The following is a 15,114-nucleotide window of genomic DNA, read 5'->3' as shown; positions in this document are numbered from 1 at the left end:
GTGGAGGATAATGAAGATAGTGATAAGTCTGGAGGCCAAGTGCTATGAAAAAAGGTTGAAGGAGCTCAGTATGTTTAGCCTGGAGAAGAGATGACTGAGAAATGAGATAACCATCTGGAAGTTCTTGAGGGGCTATCATATAGAAGATGGTGCAGTTATTTTGTTGCCCTGAAACCAACAGATTGAAATTAAATCAAGAGTTTTCAGCTAAACACTAGGAAGAACTTCCTGACAGACCAGTTCCTCAGTGGAACAGGCTTTCTCGGGAAATGGTGGGCTCTTCTACTTAGAAGATTTTCCAGCAGAGACTAGATAGCCATGTGCAACACTAATTCTGTGGACTTAGGCAGCTCATGAGAGGGATGGCAGGAAGGGTTGTTAGTGGTTAGCTCTCATGGTCGTTTCTTACATGCCTATGATAATGCTGATCTTCACTTTGGGTTCAGGAAGCAATTTTCCTTCAGGTCAGACTAGCCAGGGATCCTGGAGGGTTTTCCCCCCTCCATTTTATTGGCATGGAGCAGGGGCCACTAGAGGGTGAGATGGGGAGAAGGTAGCTGTGAATTTTCTGCATTTTGCAGGAGTTGGATTAGATTACCGCGAAGATCTCGTCCAACTCTTATGATTTTATCTTCAGTTTCAGAAACAAATCACTCCTTGTGCATTCACCTGAAGTATTCTCACTCCACCATGTGAAAGAGATTTTGGTCTTTTCATAGTATGATCATCTGTTGTAAGCAGAAAAAAATACATGTCATAATGGCAAGTTTATTTGGTAAGTTTCAGTTCTGAAATGATAATCCACAATGTAATACAAAAATCTATAAGTAGCAGTAGCAGTTTCCGCTCAACATACTTCTGCAATTTCAATGAATTACCATATATCTCACAAAGAAATTCTTAACTACCATGTCAAGCAGAGATAAAAAATTACAAATAAAATGCATGATTCTTTACTATCAGAATTGGTCAACATTGTGTTATCTTCACTTTAGGAATGTTCTTTCATGAGTCAAGTCTTTGGTCCTGAACAATTTTTGATAACCAGGAACAATTTATTTTAAAGGAAGAATTAAAAACAACTAATATTGAATCTGTCCATAAAGTAGCATTATGTTCAAAATTCTAAAACAATTTTCAGAATTCAGTAAACTATTGCGTTGGGTCCTACAGACCTGCAGATACTGGACCTATACAGTAAATTATTATGACAAAGCAAAACAAAAAACATTATTACAGATTATTTTAGATTAACATATTTACACCCATACACTTTTGATTGAAATACTGAGGGGGAAAAAACCCTACCTTTCGCAGTGCATATTTTGAATATTTTGCTACAAAATCCCACCCCTGAATTTTGTATGATGAAGCCAGGATGCTCCCCATTTACTGGGATGATGTACAAAATAGGGTTGATAGCAAAGTGTAGGGTTTATTCTGGCTTGCTAAAAAATGACTAATTGCAAAAGATTCTTTTAAAAAAATCTTCCATGTTGATATCACAGGCAGCAGCCATGGTATAATTAAAACAGTATTTCAACTTTATATTAATGAAGCAATGCGCTAATTAAAATCAACATCAACTGAACTTTCTATTTACACTCGTTCAGATAGCCCAAGAGGCAAGGAACTCTGTTTCAGAGGCATATGTGAATGCTTCAGCTTCTGTCATCCAGGTGCCATTTCTGACAAAACACATGTGGCTGGAACAGTTGGCAGTGAATAAAAAGATGACTGCTGATACACATGCACAAAGGAGTCAGGATGACATTGGAATAAACTTGCACCAACAAAGGGGAGTCTCTTTCTGAGCAGCAAACTTTGCTGTGGCCTTGTGCAGCAATGTGTTGTAATTTCAACTTATTACAGCGAGATTATTTTTAGAGCTACCATTCTAGTACCTTTTGACTGCTTGCTCTGATTCACAGATTTTGATCACAGTTGAATCTAAGTGATGTATGTATGTCATATGTGCTCCAAGCTCTGTCATCTCGGGAAAAAGAACACTTCCCATTCAATTGGTTTACCTTTAGAGGCTTTGGAGAAAAGATCTGGTTCTGGCCTTTTACACTGACAAGCAATTAGGAACAAATTCAGTTTGCTATCAGGAAAATACTCATACATGGTAATTATATCCCTCTACCAGAAACTGGTGTGTGTTTGTTCGTTTAATTATTGTCTCATATTCTTTCCTTATGGAAACTCGAGGAGGCAAACTCAAAGGGTCTATGGAATTTGTGTGCTAAAAATGATACAGCTAGTTTGGTTGATGCCAGCATATGTACCAGTACAAACTAATTAGTGTCTTACTGTTAATCAGTAAGAAACTACTGATGTTTTGAACTCTGAATCTTGGCACAATGTGCTCAGGCTTTTCAACCATGACCAATAACCATGTCTTGGCCAGAATTAAGTGTTTTAAGATCCCATGATTTCGACAGGGAGAGATCTGAGCATGTTTGACGCTTCCACTGCAATCAACTAGACATCAGACAAACTTAGAAGTTGTAATGATGTTTAAGCCTATTCTGCAGAGGTTCCAACTTGCCTGCATCGCATCCAGTGTTTTACAGTTGCAGTCTTGCAACATGACTGTAAAAGAAAAAAAATGCAAGGCTACATGCAAGGTTGGCTCCGGTCACAAGCAAAACTAACACAGCGTGATATGAAGTTTAACTGGGATGTAAAAAGTGTTGGAAATGGAATCGTGCCCCTTTACAGCATTTTAAAATTCCTTCATGTATTTTAACTCTGTCCCATTTGGTTTGCATATATTTTGTGATTTTTTTAAAAAATGTTGCAATCTTTTTCTTTTCCCCCCTTTAAAAACCAATTTAATTCACAGATGATTCAGAGGAAGTCAGTTCTATTAAAACAGCAGTCTTAATAAATGAAGCAAATTGAGTCAGCATAAACTGATACAATGTGAATGGCAGAAGAAGCTTGCTCTGTGTGGTTCTTTGTAAAATTCCCTAAGGTTGACTGAGCTATTATCATGAGTAGTCTTGGCCTCTGAACTGCTGGAACTGTTCAAGTTATGTCCACCTCAGTGAAGAGAGAGTTTGTTGGCAATTTGAAGTGGTCAAAATGATGCTTTTACAGAAGAGAATTGAAAAAAAAACACATCTGCTAGTTTTCATCTTGATCCAGATGAAGGTCAACCTCTTCAGATAGTTTCAGATAAAAGAAAGCATAACAAGCCAGAAGAAAGACCAATATAGCTGCAAGGACAAGGGTGATTTCCTGTACCAATGAAAGAATTTTTCAAAGTTAGACTTATCAGATTTTTCAGTAACATAACATTTTTTTCATACAGAAATTGACAACCTTGAACCATGCAATTCTCTCAGACAGTTTATGGCTCCTTGTGTATCCCAAAATTTGCACTTTCTAAGATAATGGCTGGAATCACATGTTCTTGTGCACTTTCACTCATTCACAAGAGAGGGATAATTTCTACTGATTTCCTACTATCTTCTGTATCTCCCTCCCCACAAGATTTTTGGATGGGGGGGGGTGCAATATAAAAAGGAGAGCAGCGAAGCCATGCTCTGCAAGAAAAACTCCACCTTTAGTGCACTGATTCCAAGCCAATGTATTGTGTTTATCAGTGAGCTATATACCACAGGCCTCTCTACTGTCCATTTAGTCCAGTTGTAAATGATGTGTGCGAGGTGTGCCATCAAGTCATTTCTAACTCATAGCAACCTTATGAATTAATGTACTCCGCAATATCCTATCATTAACAGCCTTGCCTATGCATTGCAAACTGGGGGCTGTGGCTTACGTGATTGAAAACACAACCACATGGAAAAAATGTATCATAGTTTAAAATAATTTGATCTAGGCATGCACTGCTAGATGAATCTTGGTGTCATCTAGGCTTAGAAGGACTCATGGCCAATTGGCCATGCTGGCAGGGGCTGATGGGATTTGTAGTCCATGAACATCTGGAGAGCCGCAGGTTGCAGAGCCATGGATTAGGACAGACTGCCATGGAAGCTTGCTGGGTGACCTTGGGACAATTGTATGCTCTCAGTCTAACCTGCCTCCTTATGAGGATAAAACAGAAGAGAGGACAATCCTGTAAGCTGCTTGGATTCCCACTGGGAAGAAAGGTGAGGAATAAATGAAGAAAGGACAGATTACATAGCAGTGTTTTTAGTTATCTGTCCATGAAGGGTCGCAATTCAGAGCAGGTACATGAAAAGAAATGTGCACCCTCCAGCATAATGTTTCTAATACTATCCACCCTTTCCACACGACATTTACAAACTGCATTTGACATTTCCACACATTTATAAAGCTGCTTGCCATACTATATTTCAAACAGGGTTCAAAATCCTTTTGAGGCACATGGAACTTTCTGTTCAAAATGAGTGGCAGAAGAAACTTGGCGATGGCAGCATTCGAGCATTGCCCTAGCGCCCCTACACAACCAGCCACTGTTCATCCAACTTTTAAAAAGGTATTTCAAGTTAGAGGTCATTTCAGCCATGCAGTTCTATGTAATGTTAGAATGCTGTGACCTGGCACGAACAAGCTTGACCTTAGAGTGGAAGTGCTTAAATGAGTCCCTTGAGACTTGGAAGAAGACTCTTCTGCTGAATAGTATGGATTAAGGATTCTGACATGTGCATGCACATTCACACTGTATAACCTGCACTTATTTGACTGCTTCCAAATGATTTAATTATTTTTTCACAAGTTATGTCAATGCTCTCTGCATAAGTGATTATGTACCTACTCAGGTCAGAAAGATTGTCAAGAGTGTCATTCCCAGACCCTGAAAGAATTAACATTCTTCTGTCAATTTCTTTTTTTAAAAAAAAACACAGATCTCCAATAAAGCAAGGATCTCTTGAACATGCTTTGCATTTGTATTTGGAGGAATGCATTTTATTTTATCAGTATTTTAGATTCATCATTCAGTATATGCTAACACACTTCTCACATATTATGACTATTTTTGGCTACAGTTGGGGCAGACAGCACCAATTTCCATTTCTACACAAATCATTTGACCCATCAGAATCTTCATTTGGAATAATGAGAAACATACGAAAGATATTTTAAGCTTTCTTCTGCTTTTGTCGAAGGGAATTAAAAACAAGAATTGTATTGACCTTGTTCTATGAAAGGGGTTGGGAGGGTTTATGTTGCAATCAAGGCTTCTGTCTATGAAGAGCAACGGCGCCAGAGGACAGAATACATTTATTTCAAAGAAACTTTTACTATGTTCAACAGGAAAAAGGAAAATTTATGGTATACATGGAAAAAGTATATGCATTCTGCAGACTAGCAGTCATCCTTCCATGATACAGAGTCAAAAATGTCTGGTATTTATTGCCTACAAGTTACTAGGCTGACATTATCAACTTAGATAAATATTATTCTTTGGGGAAATTAACATAGTATTAAATGGAAACGACTAACTGAAACTTTGGTCCTTTCAATCCAGCATGAAAATGACAGGCAATCAAAATCTGACACGATAGACTAATTAACATGCCACTTATGAAATCAGAAGTACCTCAGTGGGGTAGAATTTGAAAAGTTTAATGCCAATTTGGGGCGGGGGGAGTTCTGCATTTTTTTTAAAGAACAAACTTTGTAAAGTCTTAGTACAAACCATCTCCCTAGTGAAAACAGCCTAGATCACTGGAAAAATAATAAGCACACTTAAAAGACTGGTTAAATTAAGTCAATGTCTCAGGAACTTCAGAAAAAAGCAATGCCCTTCTAAGCTTAGTAGATAAGCTACAGCCCTCATTAGGTACACAGTTCATCCACATATTCAGCTCCAATTATTCTCATCTGTCCCACTTATTAATTGTCCATTTACTGTTTCTTTAAAAGTGATGGATTTCCTGTACAGATTGCACTATCATGTAATAAAAGCATGCAAAATTGTGTATAGATCATAATTTGATACTGGAGATAGTCCATGTAAAAATTCTGCTGCATATGTACATGTTGACACAAACAGTTTGGCTGCCATAATCACCCTTTTGAAAGAGGTTCCAAATACATAATTTCATGGGTATCCAGGGGTAGTTAGCTGTGCAAACATGAACAGGCAAAAATGTCCCCTTACCTTGATACAGTTGACCTGGCCACCTGTATCCACACCACAATAACATCAAGACTGGACTACTGTAGTGGTCTCACCTCAAAATCAATTTTGGTCTCACCTCAAAATCAATTTGGAATCCCCAACAGGATTCATTTCTGGATTCATCCAGAATGCCAAAGGTTGGCTGTTTACAGAAGCTAGAGAAAGTGTGAATATTACTCCCGTTCTGTAGATACTTCAGTGGCTGCCCATATCTGTTACCAGACTCAGTTTATTGGCTATCACATTCAAAATCCTTCAGGGACTTGGCCCCTCTAATTTACAGGACTGCCTCTTGCTCCACTCATGTCAGCGGGGGCTTTGGCAGGTGCCAACCTGTAAATGGGCAAAATCAACAACTGCCCTTACACCTGCATTCTCTGTTGGGGCTCCCACCTTGTGGAACAGCAGGCCCTAGGAGGTCAGCAAGGTTCCCACTCTTCTGGTCTTCCACAAACTGTGCACACTGAACTATTCAGGAGGGCTTCCCTGTGCAGAGCTTTCACATCATATCACAAAGTCACAAACAGAATGTTTTCAACAGAGGCCCTTGACACATTCAGCTGTCGGCCAATATGTATAACTAAATGTATAAAAATCAAGTGATGTAGATGCATCTGGGTACTGGACCTAAACCTTAGGCCAATGAACACAACATTGAAGTATAGAACTCCTTTTGAAAAAGGTTCCAAATAGCCAGGTTGGTTCAACAACAAAAAGCACATGCTACCTTTTGTGAAGATAAACAAGGTTCTCTAGAATATTTCATCAGACCAGATGCCTAAAAAAAAAGGAGAGGGATTTGGTTGCCAGCCAATGACGGGCAACCAGCAGGAGTTCAAGGGGAGCATCAGTGTTACTCTGCTTCTAGGAAAAACCTGGAAGTAACATCACATTTGTCTAGCTATCACTGGAAATTCTATGGTAAATTTTTTTACCATAGAATTTTAGTATCAGTGATTTTTGAAGGGGTGTGACATCACCTCTGTTTTTTTCTCCAGAAATGATGTAACACCATCATTGGATAGCCATTTTTCCCCCTCCTGCTGGCTGCCAAAAGGCTGATGGACAATGGCAGCAGGAGATCTCCCACCCCCAGCAAGGAAATGGCAAGCCTAGAAGGGAAAGGGAAAAAGAGGGATTCAGGCCACAACCTTCAGGCCTTTTCTATGCACCTTGTTTAGACAATCCTGCAAAGTTAATTAGGCACCATTTGGAGCTGGTAACAGGTTTCACCTTTGACATCCAGAAAATGGCAATCTTTATTGGCAAGTACAAAAAATTAACTCAGGAACAATGGCAACCTTCAGTGGCGGGTACAGAAAATTAATAGACCCAATGTCTCTTTAGCACAACACACAGAACAGAGGGAAGTTATGACAGTCCTTACGCTAACAACACTGGAAGTTGATATAGTTCATGGAAGCCAAATTTGGAAATATTTAGTGTGTTTGGTGTTATTTTGGTTGGTCTTAATATAATGTATTACATAGCTTTTGTCTTGGAAGTTTTCTTTAAACTAACACATCTGTCTAAAACCTATGATACAAATACCTGAAATCAGTCAATACAAGGAGGGATTCTTTAGCTGGAGGGAAATAACTTGGAAAAAAATTAGTGCAAATTTGGTTCTACCCAGCCAACTATTAAGTTTACAGGACACTTGAAACAGGATACAGACAAGATACAGGCCTGAATATCATAAGTCTAAAGAATTTTCTTTTCTCCCATCTTTTCAAACATCTTCCCTGATTAAGAGTTTAGGATAACTTGAAAGCTTGCACACTGTTTTGAAGTTATTTCGATTAGTCTTAATAAAAAGTGTTACGTAGCTGTTGTTTTTGGATACACCATTTGAAAGGACTTCTACAAATTATTTTGACTTATTTGCACACAACCTTTACATGCAGTGTGGCTGACAATGTTTATCTTCTTAAATCATCACAATTGAAGCAACTCAGGGGAAGTATGTCTCATAAACTGTCTATTCAATTCCTGGCTTGAACCAAGACCAAATTCTGACAGTGAACTGGAATATGCAGAGTCCTAACAGAAGAACCAAGATCATCAGGAAGGGGAGGAGAACATTGTTCAACTAAGCAGGTTAATAATATGCCTTTTAGACAAAAAAAAGACAATCTACTTTTTCTCATTAAAACCTGACACACAGCAGTAACTGAGGAGATTATGTTGTGAAAACAGACAGCCTTGCATGGCAATGCTTGATCGAGATCAGCTATCAGAGAGTGAAAAGAAACCGCTGTTTCATGGTTATAATAGCAAACTCTGGAAGACAACCAAATACATCATCTGGTGACTCAACAGCTGTTACAGCTTGGTAGTAATACCTTGCCATTTGCTATAAGCTGTAAGTTGGGAAGAACTGAGTTCTGCCAGAAACAAGAAAATGTTCTTCTTTGAAAATTACAGAAAATTATTTTCAATTTAAACAGCCCATTTTTGAATCTCTATCTCCTACTCCAACCCTGATCTGCCTCTTTTTCTCAGCATGGGATGCTAAGCTGATTTTATGTTAATTTATTTTGAGCCAAAAATAAACTGAAAGAAAAATACTGGATGCAGTTTAAACAAAATACATATGCTTTACCAAATTCTAGAATAGGGTCACAAATGAAAAGGGGAATACAATATGCTCTATACATCACTTTATATTTATATTTATTACTTTCACATATTAACTAATAATTATACCTTCTACTCTTCAAAAACAGGACATTTCAAAATCATTTAAAGTCCACCAGCCTCCATGCTGGGCCACTGATAGGGAAGGTAATAATTTTCAATGCTGGAGGCCAAAGATGAAAACCATAGCCCAGATGTATATAGATTAATGACAAAATGCTACTAACACTTAACAGTTATATCTATACACAAAAATCCCACCCTCGTGGTCACCAATATGTAAAAATCACTACAGCATTTGCTGCCTGCCTACAGTTGTTTTAAAAAAATAACCACTGACTTCACAAGCAGCCTTTAAAGAAAACTGCTTCTTATCAAGACCTCTGAAGCCTGTTTGCATTCAAGTAAGTGTATATGTAGACTACAGTCCTGCAGTTTAGCTGTAGTTTACGGGGGGGGGGTGGTGTCTTTATTTTCTTAAGTGTCATGAATATTTTAGACTCTGGCTCTCCACTTAGGGTTTTGAAGTGTCATAAACAATATCTCTCAAAGATCAATATTCACAGAGTATATCTATGGGGAAAAGAAACTCAACAACTGTAGGACACTGGTGAAAGCAATCAGCTAGATATACCTTTATGCCTGGTGCGGTTTTCTTGGCCTCTGCTTTTAATCTTGCTGCTTTTAACATTGGCCTGGTTTTCTTGTAATCTTGTTTTCCTGTTGCAAGAGGGGGTGGGGGGAGAGAGACTCAGTTACCAGAAAGCAGGCATGTTCGGTAACACATCCAAATTTTCCTTTACAAAACATACACATTCAATTGCAACCCTTGAAAAAACCACGCAGAGCATGTGGATATTAGAGCTCTTTACAAAGTGGCAAACTTTTACAAAGATTTTCTACAACAAAGACAATGGGACAGTATCATTTGAGCTGTTTATTATTTTGTGCTTAGGATGGTCACATTATTTACAACTGGATAATCTGGAAGATTGCTATTGTAGCTTGCCACGCAGCCGTGCCATTTCTAATGCAGAAAATCTGAAGGAAAAAGAAAATTCTATCATGAAAAAGTACTCTATCATGAAAAAGTAGAATTGAATGTGTGTGACAGAGAAAGCAGGGGAAAGAGAGAGAGAAAGATTAAACTTTGGAATATGCCATACCAGTGATGGCGAACCTTTTCGAGACCGAGTGCCCAAACTGCAGCCCAAAACCCACTTATTTAGTGCAAAGTGTCAACATGGCAATTTAATCTGAATACTGAGGTTTTAGTTTAGAAAAAAACGGTCGGGTCCAAGGGGCGCGTAACTTGGGAGTAAGCTTGGTGGTAGTCGGTGGCTTTGCTTTGAAGCAACTGTGCAACACTTTGAATGGGTGAATCATGACCCTAGGAGGGTTTACTCAGAAGCAAGCCCCATTGCCAGCAACCGAGCTTACTCCCAGGTAAAGGATCGTGCTTTAGTTTTTCCCATGAAAATCAATGGGGTTTAACAGCTCTTAACAGGGTTACCTACACTGCTTCCCCAAAACTAGGTCTGAGGTTTAATGCTAATAATCTCCCTGAAATAATTACACTATTATCACACTAGGGGCGTGGCGGGGGAGTGGTGTGAGGGAGAGGGAAGTAAAACTTTCGCTTTCCGTAACCCAATAACTCCACCCCCACAAAATAGAAATAAAAAGGCAGTCAAGGAAGGCAATCGTAAGCAAGAATGCTGTGTGAGGGGTGGGATAACTTCAGGAAAGCTAAATTTGTAGAGCAGCCATCTGATCTGCAGTTTTTCCTTCACATGTCATCACAGCACTTGACTTCCCACAAAAATGCAACAGGAACAGAAAAATAAAAGCATGGAGAATATTTTGAAATAGACCTCTCTGTGCCACATTTGCCTCTGTCAGAATGGCCCTAATTCTGACAAGGGGGGTGGGGAAGGGATGCTCAGGGTAGTAAGGGATGCTACTCTGCCTTTCCTGCCAGTTGGTTGGGGCCTGGTTTAGCTCAATTCTTTATCGGGGTGAAATACCTTTTGTCTTTTGTACTTTTGCTTTGATCCTGTGGGAACAGGATTGGTGTCGCGTGCCTAGGGACCTTGCAAGATCTCTCCTCCCTGCCCTGGGCTCCCAGGTAGTAAAAGCCTCCTCACTCTCTCTCCCAGGAGAGGGGGACCCTTAACAAACAGTTCACTCCAATCAGGGCGAGCACCTGAATCTTGGCAGACGCACTCCTCCCAATGGAAGCCCCTCACCCAGACGGCTGCTTTTTTATTCTACCCCCAAAGTTTTAGTTTGATCCCAAAAGTTACACGCCAAGAAAAACATGCCAGCCTCCAGTCTCCCAAGCTTTGTGGGGGAGGGGGGTACTTGTGGGGCGGTAGATGGTACTTACAGCAAATTTGGTTGATTCAAGTGGACCTCCCTGAAGCTCAGCCCCAGCCGGCAGAGCGCCTTGTGCATGGCCAGCCTGTGCAGCATGACTCCCAATGCGTTTGCTGGCAGCCATCTCTGGCTGGGTGAAGGGGGAGGGGGAGATGACGGCATGTGTGGCCACAGAGAGGGCTCTGAGTGCCACTTTGGGCACCCATGCCATAGGTTCGCCATCACGGTGCTATACCTTGTCTCAGCAAAATATAAACATGCAGTTATGGTGGCATGGCAGGAAATGACAGTCATATATTTCCATTATTTAAAGAAGTCCCAATTCTTTGGTAGGTTTTAAAACATTATTTTAAGCGCCACTTGTGCCAGAACCTTTATTCTGAAGGCTATTAAGCTTGCTACCTTGATAAAAGAGCATTTTAGTGCCTTTAAATACTATTAGTACAACTTGCCTGTTGTGTCCACCATTTTGAATCAGCACACTGACTCAAAATGGTGGGTGCAACAGGCAACTGGGCAGGCAGAGGACACAAGTGGAGCATTCCACTGCATGGAGGTCCAGGAAGTGTTTGCGGATTCATTCAGCACTGGGGTTCTTTCTTTCAGTGAGACACGGTATAGGATTTGACACATAAACTTTTGGAAAAAGTTCTTGTGGGTTTATAAGATTTATACTTCTAAGGTTGTTAGCCCTACATCCAATTTCAGTTCTACAAAAATAAGATGGACTTCCCACCTAGTAGGTTTTGACTATGTGGAACTTGTCTTAACTGTATCCATTTTTCATGCCTCATTTGACATGACTGCATTATTGTGGAAATCCATGCCTACCTGCCTATCACTGTTACATTAGATGAAATCTATATGACCATGGAGCTTTAAAGTGGGTTATCCTAAGTTTATGGCCAGTGTTTGCAATGCTGGATCTTAGTGAGACTCCTTTATTGTTTTTTTTTTAAAGTTTTGAATTGTTTTAAAACATCCTAATTCAATTTCTAGTAGAGCTGAGAAGACGTCAAATCTGGATGTGACTCAAAGTAGGGTTTGCCAGCCAATCCTTCCTATCAGTTAGTCCTCCATCCTTCCCAAACCAAAGAAACAAAACAAAAAAACTAAAATCTGTTATTCTGAGACATATACATATATTTCACACCTGGGATCTGTAAATGGTGCTATGAGCATGTTCAGCAACATAGGCTGATTCCGCATGGGCCAAAAACAGCCGTGTGAAAATGGTGTGAAAACAGTATAAACCCTTTTACACCATTTTCATACCGTTTTCATACTGCTGTTTTTGGCCCATGCGGAATCAGCCATAGTTTCCTGAAGGAGATCATAAGATTTGTAGTTTGCCTACGTCGCACAGATTTTCCTGTCTGAAATGGTACACTATCGTTTCCTTTGCAGCATGATTTAGCCCAAGAAACTACAGATCCTGTAGGAAAGATCCTATCTAACATAAGCAGAAAGCAGTGCTCCTGGAGGCAAGTTTACCTGTCTCCCTGCTCCCCCTGCATTGTGCAGTGAAATCACTGGCCTGGGGTTAGGTAGGCCCTGGAAAGAACATCAGGATGAAGTGAGAAGAAGAAACTGGACAAGACCCCCACCCCCCATGCCAGCGATCATGTCTTCCACTAATGGAAAACACGTTTTTGAATCACAAATTATAATCAACGTACAGATAGAACTACTGCACCAACAGTGTATATTAGAGAGTTCAAGAGATTGACTGACCCTACGGCCAATCTGTTTTGAATGAGAGACTGAATTCAAGCATCAATAGTTGAGTTCACAGTGACAGATATTAGGGCTTTTTTTGTTTTCTTGAGCAGGTGCAGATTCTTTGTAGATAGTATTATCATGGGCAGCCTCATCCACGAGCCGGGTGCACAGGCACGGTGTTGCAGCCACAAAGGGATTTCACGATGGTGTGGGGAGGCCTCGCAAGCATGAAACTCTTCCTGTCACCAAGGAGCCCCCCATCGGGCTTAACACACTTACACTATCCAAAAGGGTGGTGTAAGTATATAGCCCTGGCTGCAGGTGTAACGAGCTGAACGGCTGGAAGGGAGCTGACTAATGTCTGTCCCACTAAACCGGTCCAAGAACACTGATGCTGAGGTCCGCGCCATGTCCCAGTGGTGGGGGAAGATGGAGGCTATGCGCTGACAAAATTGCCCTTTCAACTGTTCCAGGGAAGGCAAATATGCCATGGCTGATTCCCCCGTCCCTTGGATGGGCTCCTAAATTTATGGATTAGGGCTTTAATTTTTTTTAAAAAAAACTGCAACTTGTTTGCTGTGTAATTCTACATTTAGCAAGTTATGCCTGTTCTATGCAATTGCAAAATGTATACCATTCCTGAAATAAGGATGCTTCAGTCTGTATCAATAGGGAAATGGCTACAACACAATACATTGTAAGATTTATAGCAGTGAATTTGTGTTCTAAGGTGTCATGACATAAAATATTAGATCCAACATCCCCTCACACATCACCATCACAATTTTCAAATGTATAGTTATATTATATCTATAGTCTAAAGACTGCTTGTGACATATTGTTAATATATGACATATTGAGCTATCTTTTCACTTCCACTCCTAAACTCTCAAATTATATACACTGTTTTCATTTCTGAGAGGCTATGGCATGAATGCTCTGGAGTTTTGTGTGATGCACCAGGAATGGCTGATATTTTAAATTTAAGACATGGGAAAGCTAGCTCCTTTCTCAGAGGAAAAGTCCAACAATGGCTAAATGAAAAGAAAAAGAAAAACAAAGCATACGTGGGCAGCTTCCCACCAGTCATTATGATGTGACCACTTGCTATGTAATTGTAAAAAAACTGTCAGAATTTCCATTATGAATTGAATGAGTTTATTAGCTTGTAAAAATTCATTCCAGGGTGAAAGCTGGCTGAAAAAATACATCAGAGCTTGTAATACTGTTTGGAGCCAACTTGAACTAAAGACATGCAGCTGCAAAAACTTTTACTTGCAAACAAACTATAGGCATCTATCCACTTGGGACTGTGAACACTGATTCAGAAGACTTCAAGATGATGACCAGAGGAAAGTGTTTGTTCCCCCGGGATGGAAAGTCTGAAAGATCCTGTCACATCTGTAGTGAGACAAAAGCTAGGACAACCAAGATGTAATTTCCATCCTGTTGTTTGCTAGGATGAGACAAGATTAAACAGAGAACCATACAGAACTGGGGGGAATGCCCGCAGAATTATGTAGCTATTCTGTTTACTTGGCATTTTCCCTAAATTGCTGTAAGTACATTTTGCCACAGGCAATTTGGATATGGAGAGGTGAAGATGTAATGGGTAGGAAGTGGGAAAGATGCATATACCCCATATGTCCCTAAACTTGCTGGTGGTCCCCAGCTCCTCAATGATGCGGCTGGCCTCCACGCGGGCCAGGGCCTTTACGACTCTGGCCCCAGCCTGGCGGAACACTCTCCCTCCAGCTGCCCGGACACTGCGGGATCTCGGTGAATTCCGCAGGGCCTGAAAGACTGAGTTGTTCCACCGGGCCTTTGGAGTGACCAGCTACTGAATAAAGTGCCCCCTCTTGCTCCTGTACATCAGGGTCCCTTTATATTAATAGGGCCCGCCATGTTCCCCCCCCCCCCACTCTTGGGGAGGTTTTTAAATATGGGTCTTGCTGGACGCCTTTTATTATATTAACTGCTGTTTTTAAAGGGAATTTGTAGTTATAGTTTAAAATTGATAGCACCCGTGTAATTTGTAATTTAGCCACACGTAGTTAATCTTTGCTCCCTTTATTTGGTTGTATTGTGGTAGAATTTTATGTTGTATACCGCCCAGAGCCCTCCAGGGATAGGGCGGTATAGAAAACCAATTAATTAATTAATTAATATGCTACAAAGATGTGGATTTATTCTTTTTTTCCCTTAGTGTTTAGGATTGTGGGTTTGAGAACAGAGTCACATAACTAAAACTA

At 40.2% G+C, this 15,114-nt stretch overlaps 1 protein-coding gene across 3 annotated transcripts in view; it reads right to left on the bottom strand.

Moving 5' to 3' along the window:
• Positions 1 to 752: 752 nt before the first annotated feature.
• Positions 753 to 15,114, bottom strand: part of TRIQK (triple QxxK/R motif containing) — a 44,450-nt gene continuing 30,088 nt past the window's right edge. For all 3 annotated transcript variants that reach the window (XM_048508335.1, XM_048508336.1, XM_048508337.1), the window contains exons 3-4: positions 9,396 to 9,481; positions 753 to 3,246 (exon numbers count right to left, since the gene is read on the bottom strand). In XM_048508335.1, the coding sequence (XP_048364292.1) occupies positions 3,133 to 3,246; positions 9,396 to 9,481 (200 nt within the window). In that variant the 3' untranslated portion in view covers positions 753 to 3,132. The remainder of the gene's footprint in view (positions 3,247 to 9,395; positions 9,482 to 15,114) is intronic.

Source organism: Sphaerodactylus townsendi, linkage group LG09, assembly GCF_021028975.2.
Source record: "Sphaerodactylus townsendi isolate TG3544 linkage group LG09, MPM_Stown_v2.3, whole genome shotgun sequence".
Lineage (NCBI taxonomy): Eukaryota > Metazoa > Chordata > Lepidosauria > Squamata > Sphaerodactylidae > Sphaerodactylus > Sphaerodactylus townsendi.
Note: the sequence above shows the minus strand (reverse complement) of the source record. Positions and strands in the feature narration are given on the sequence as shown.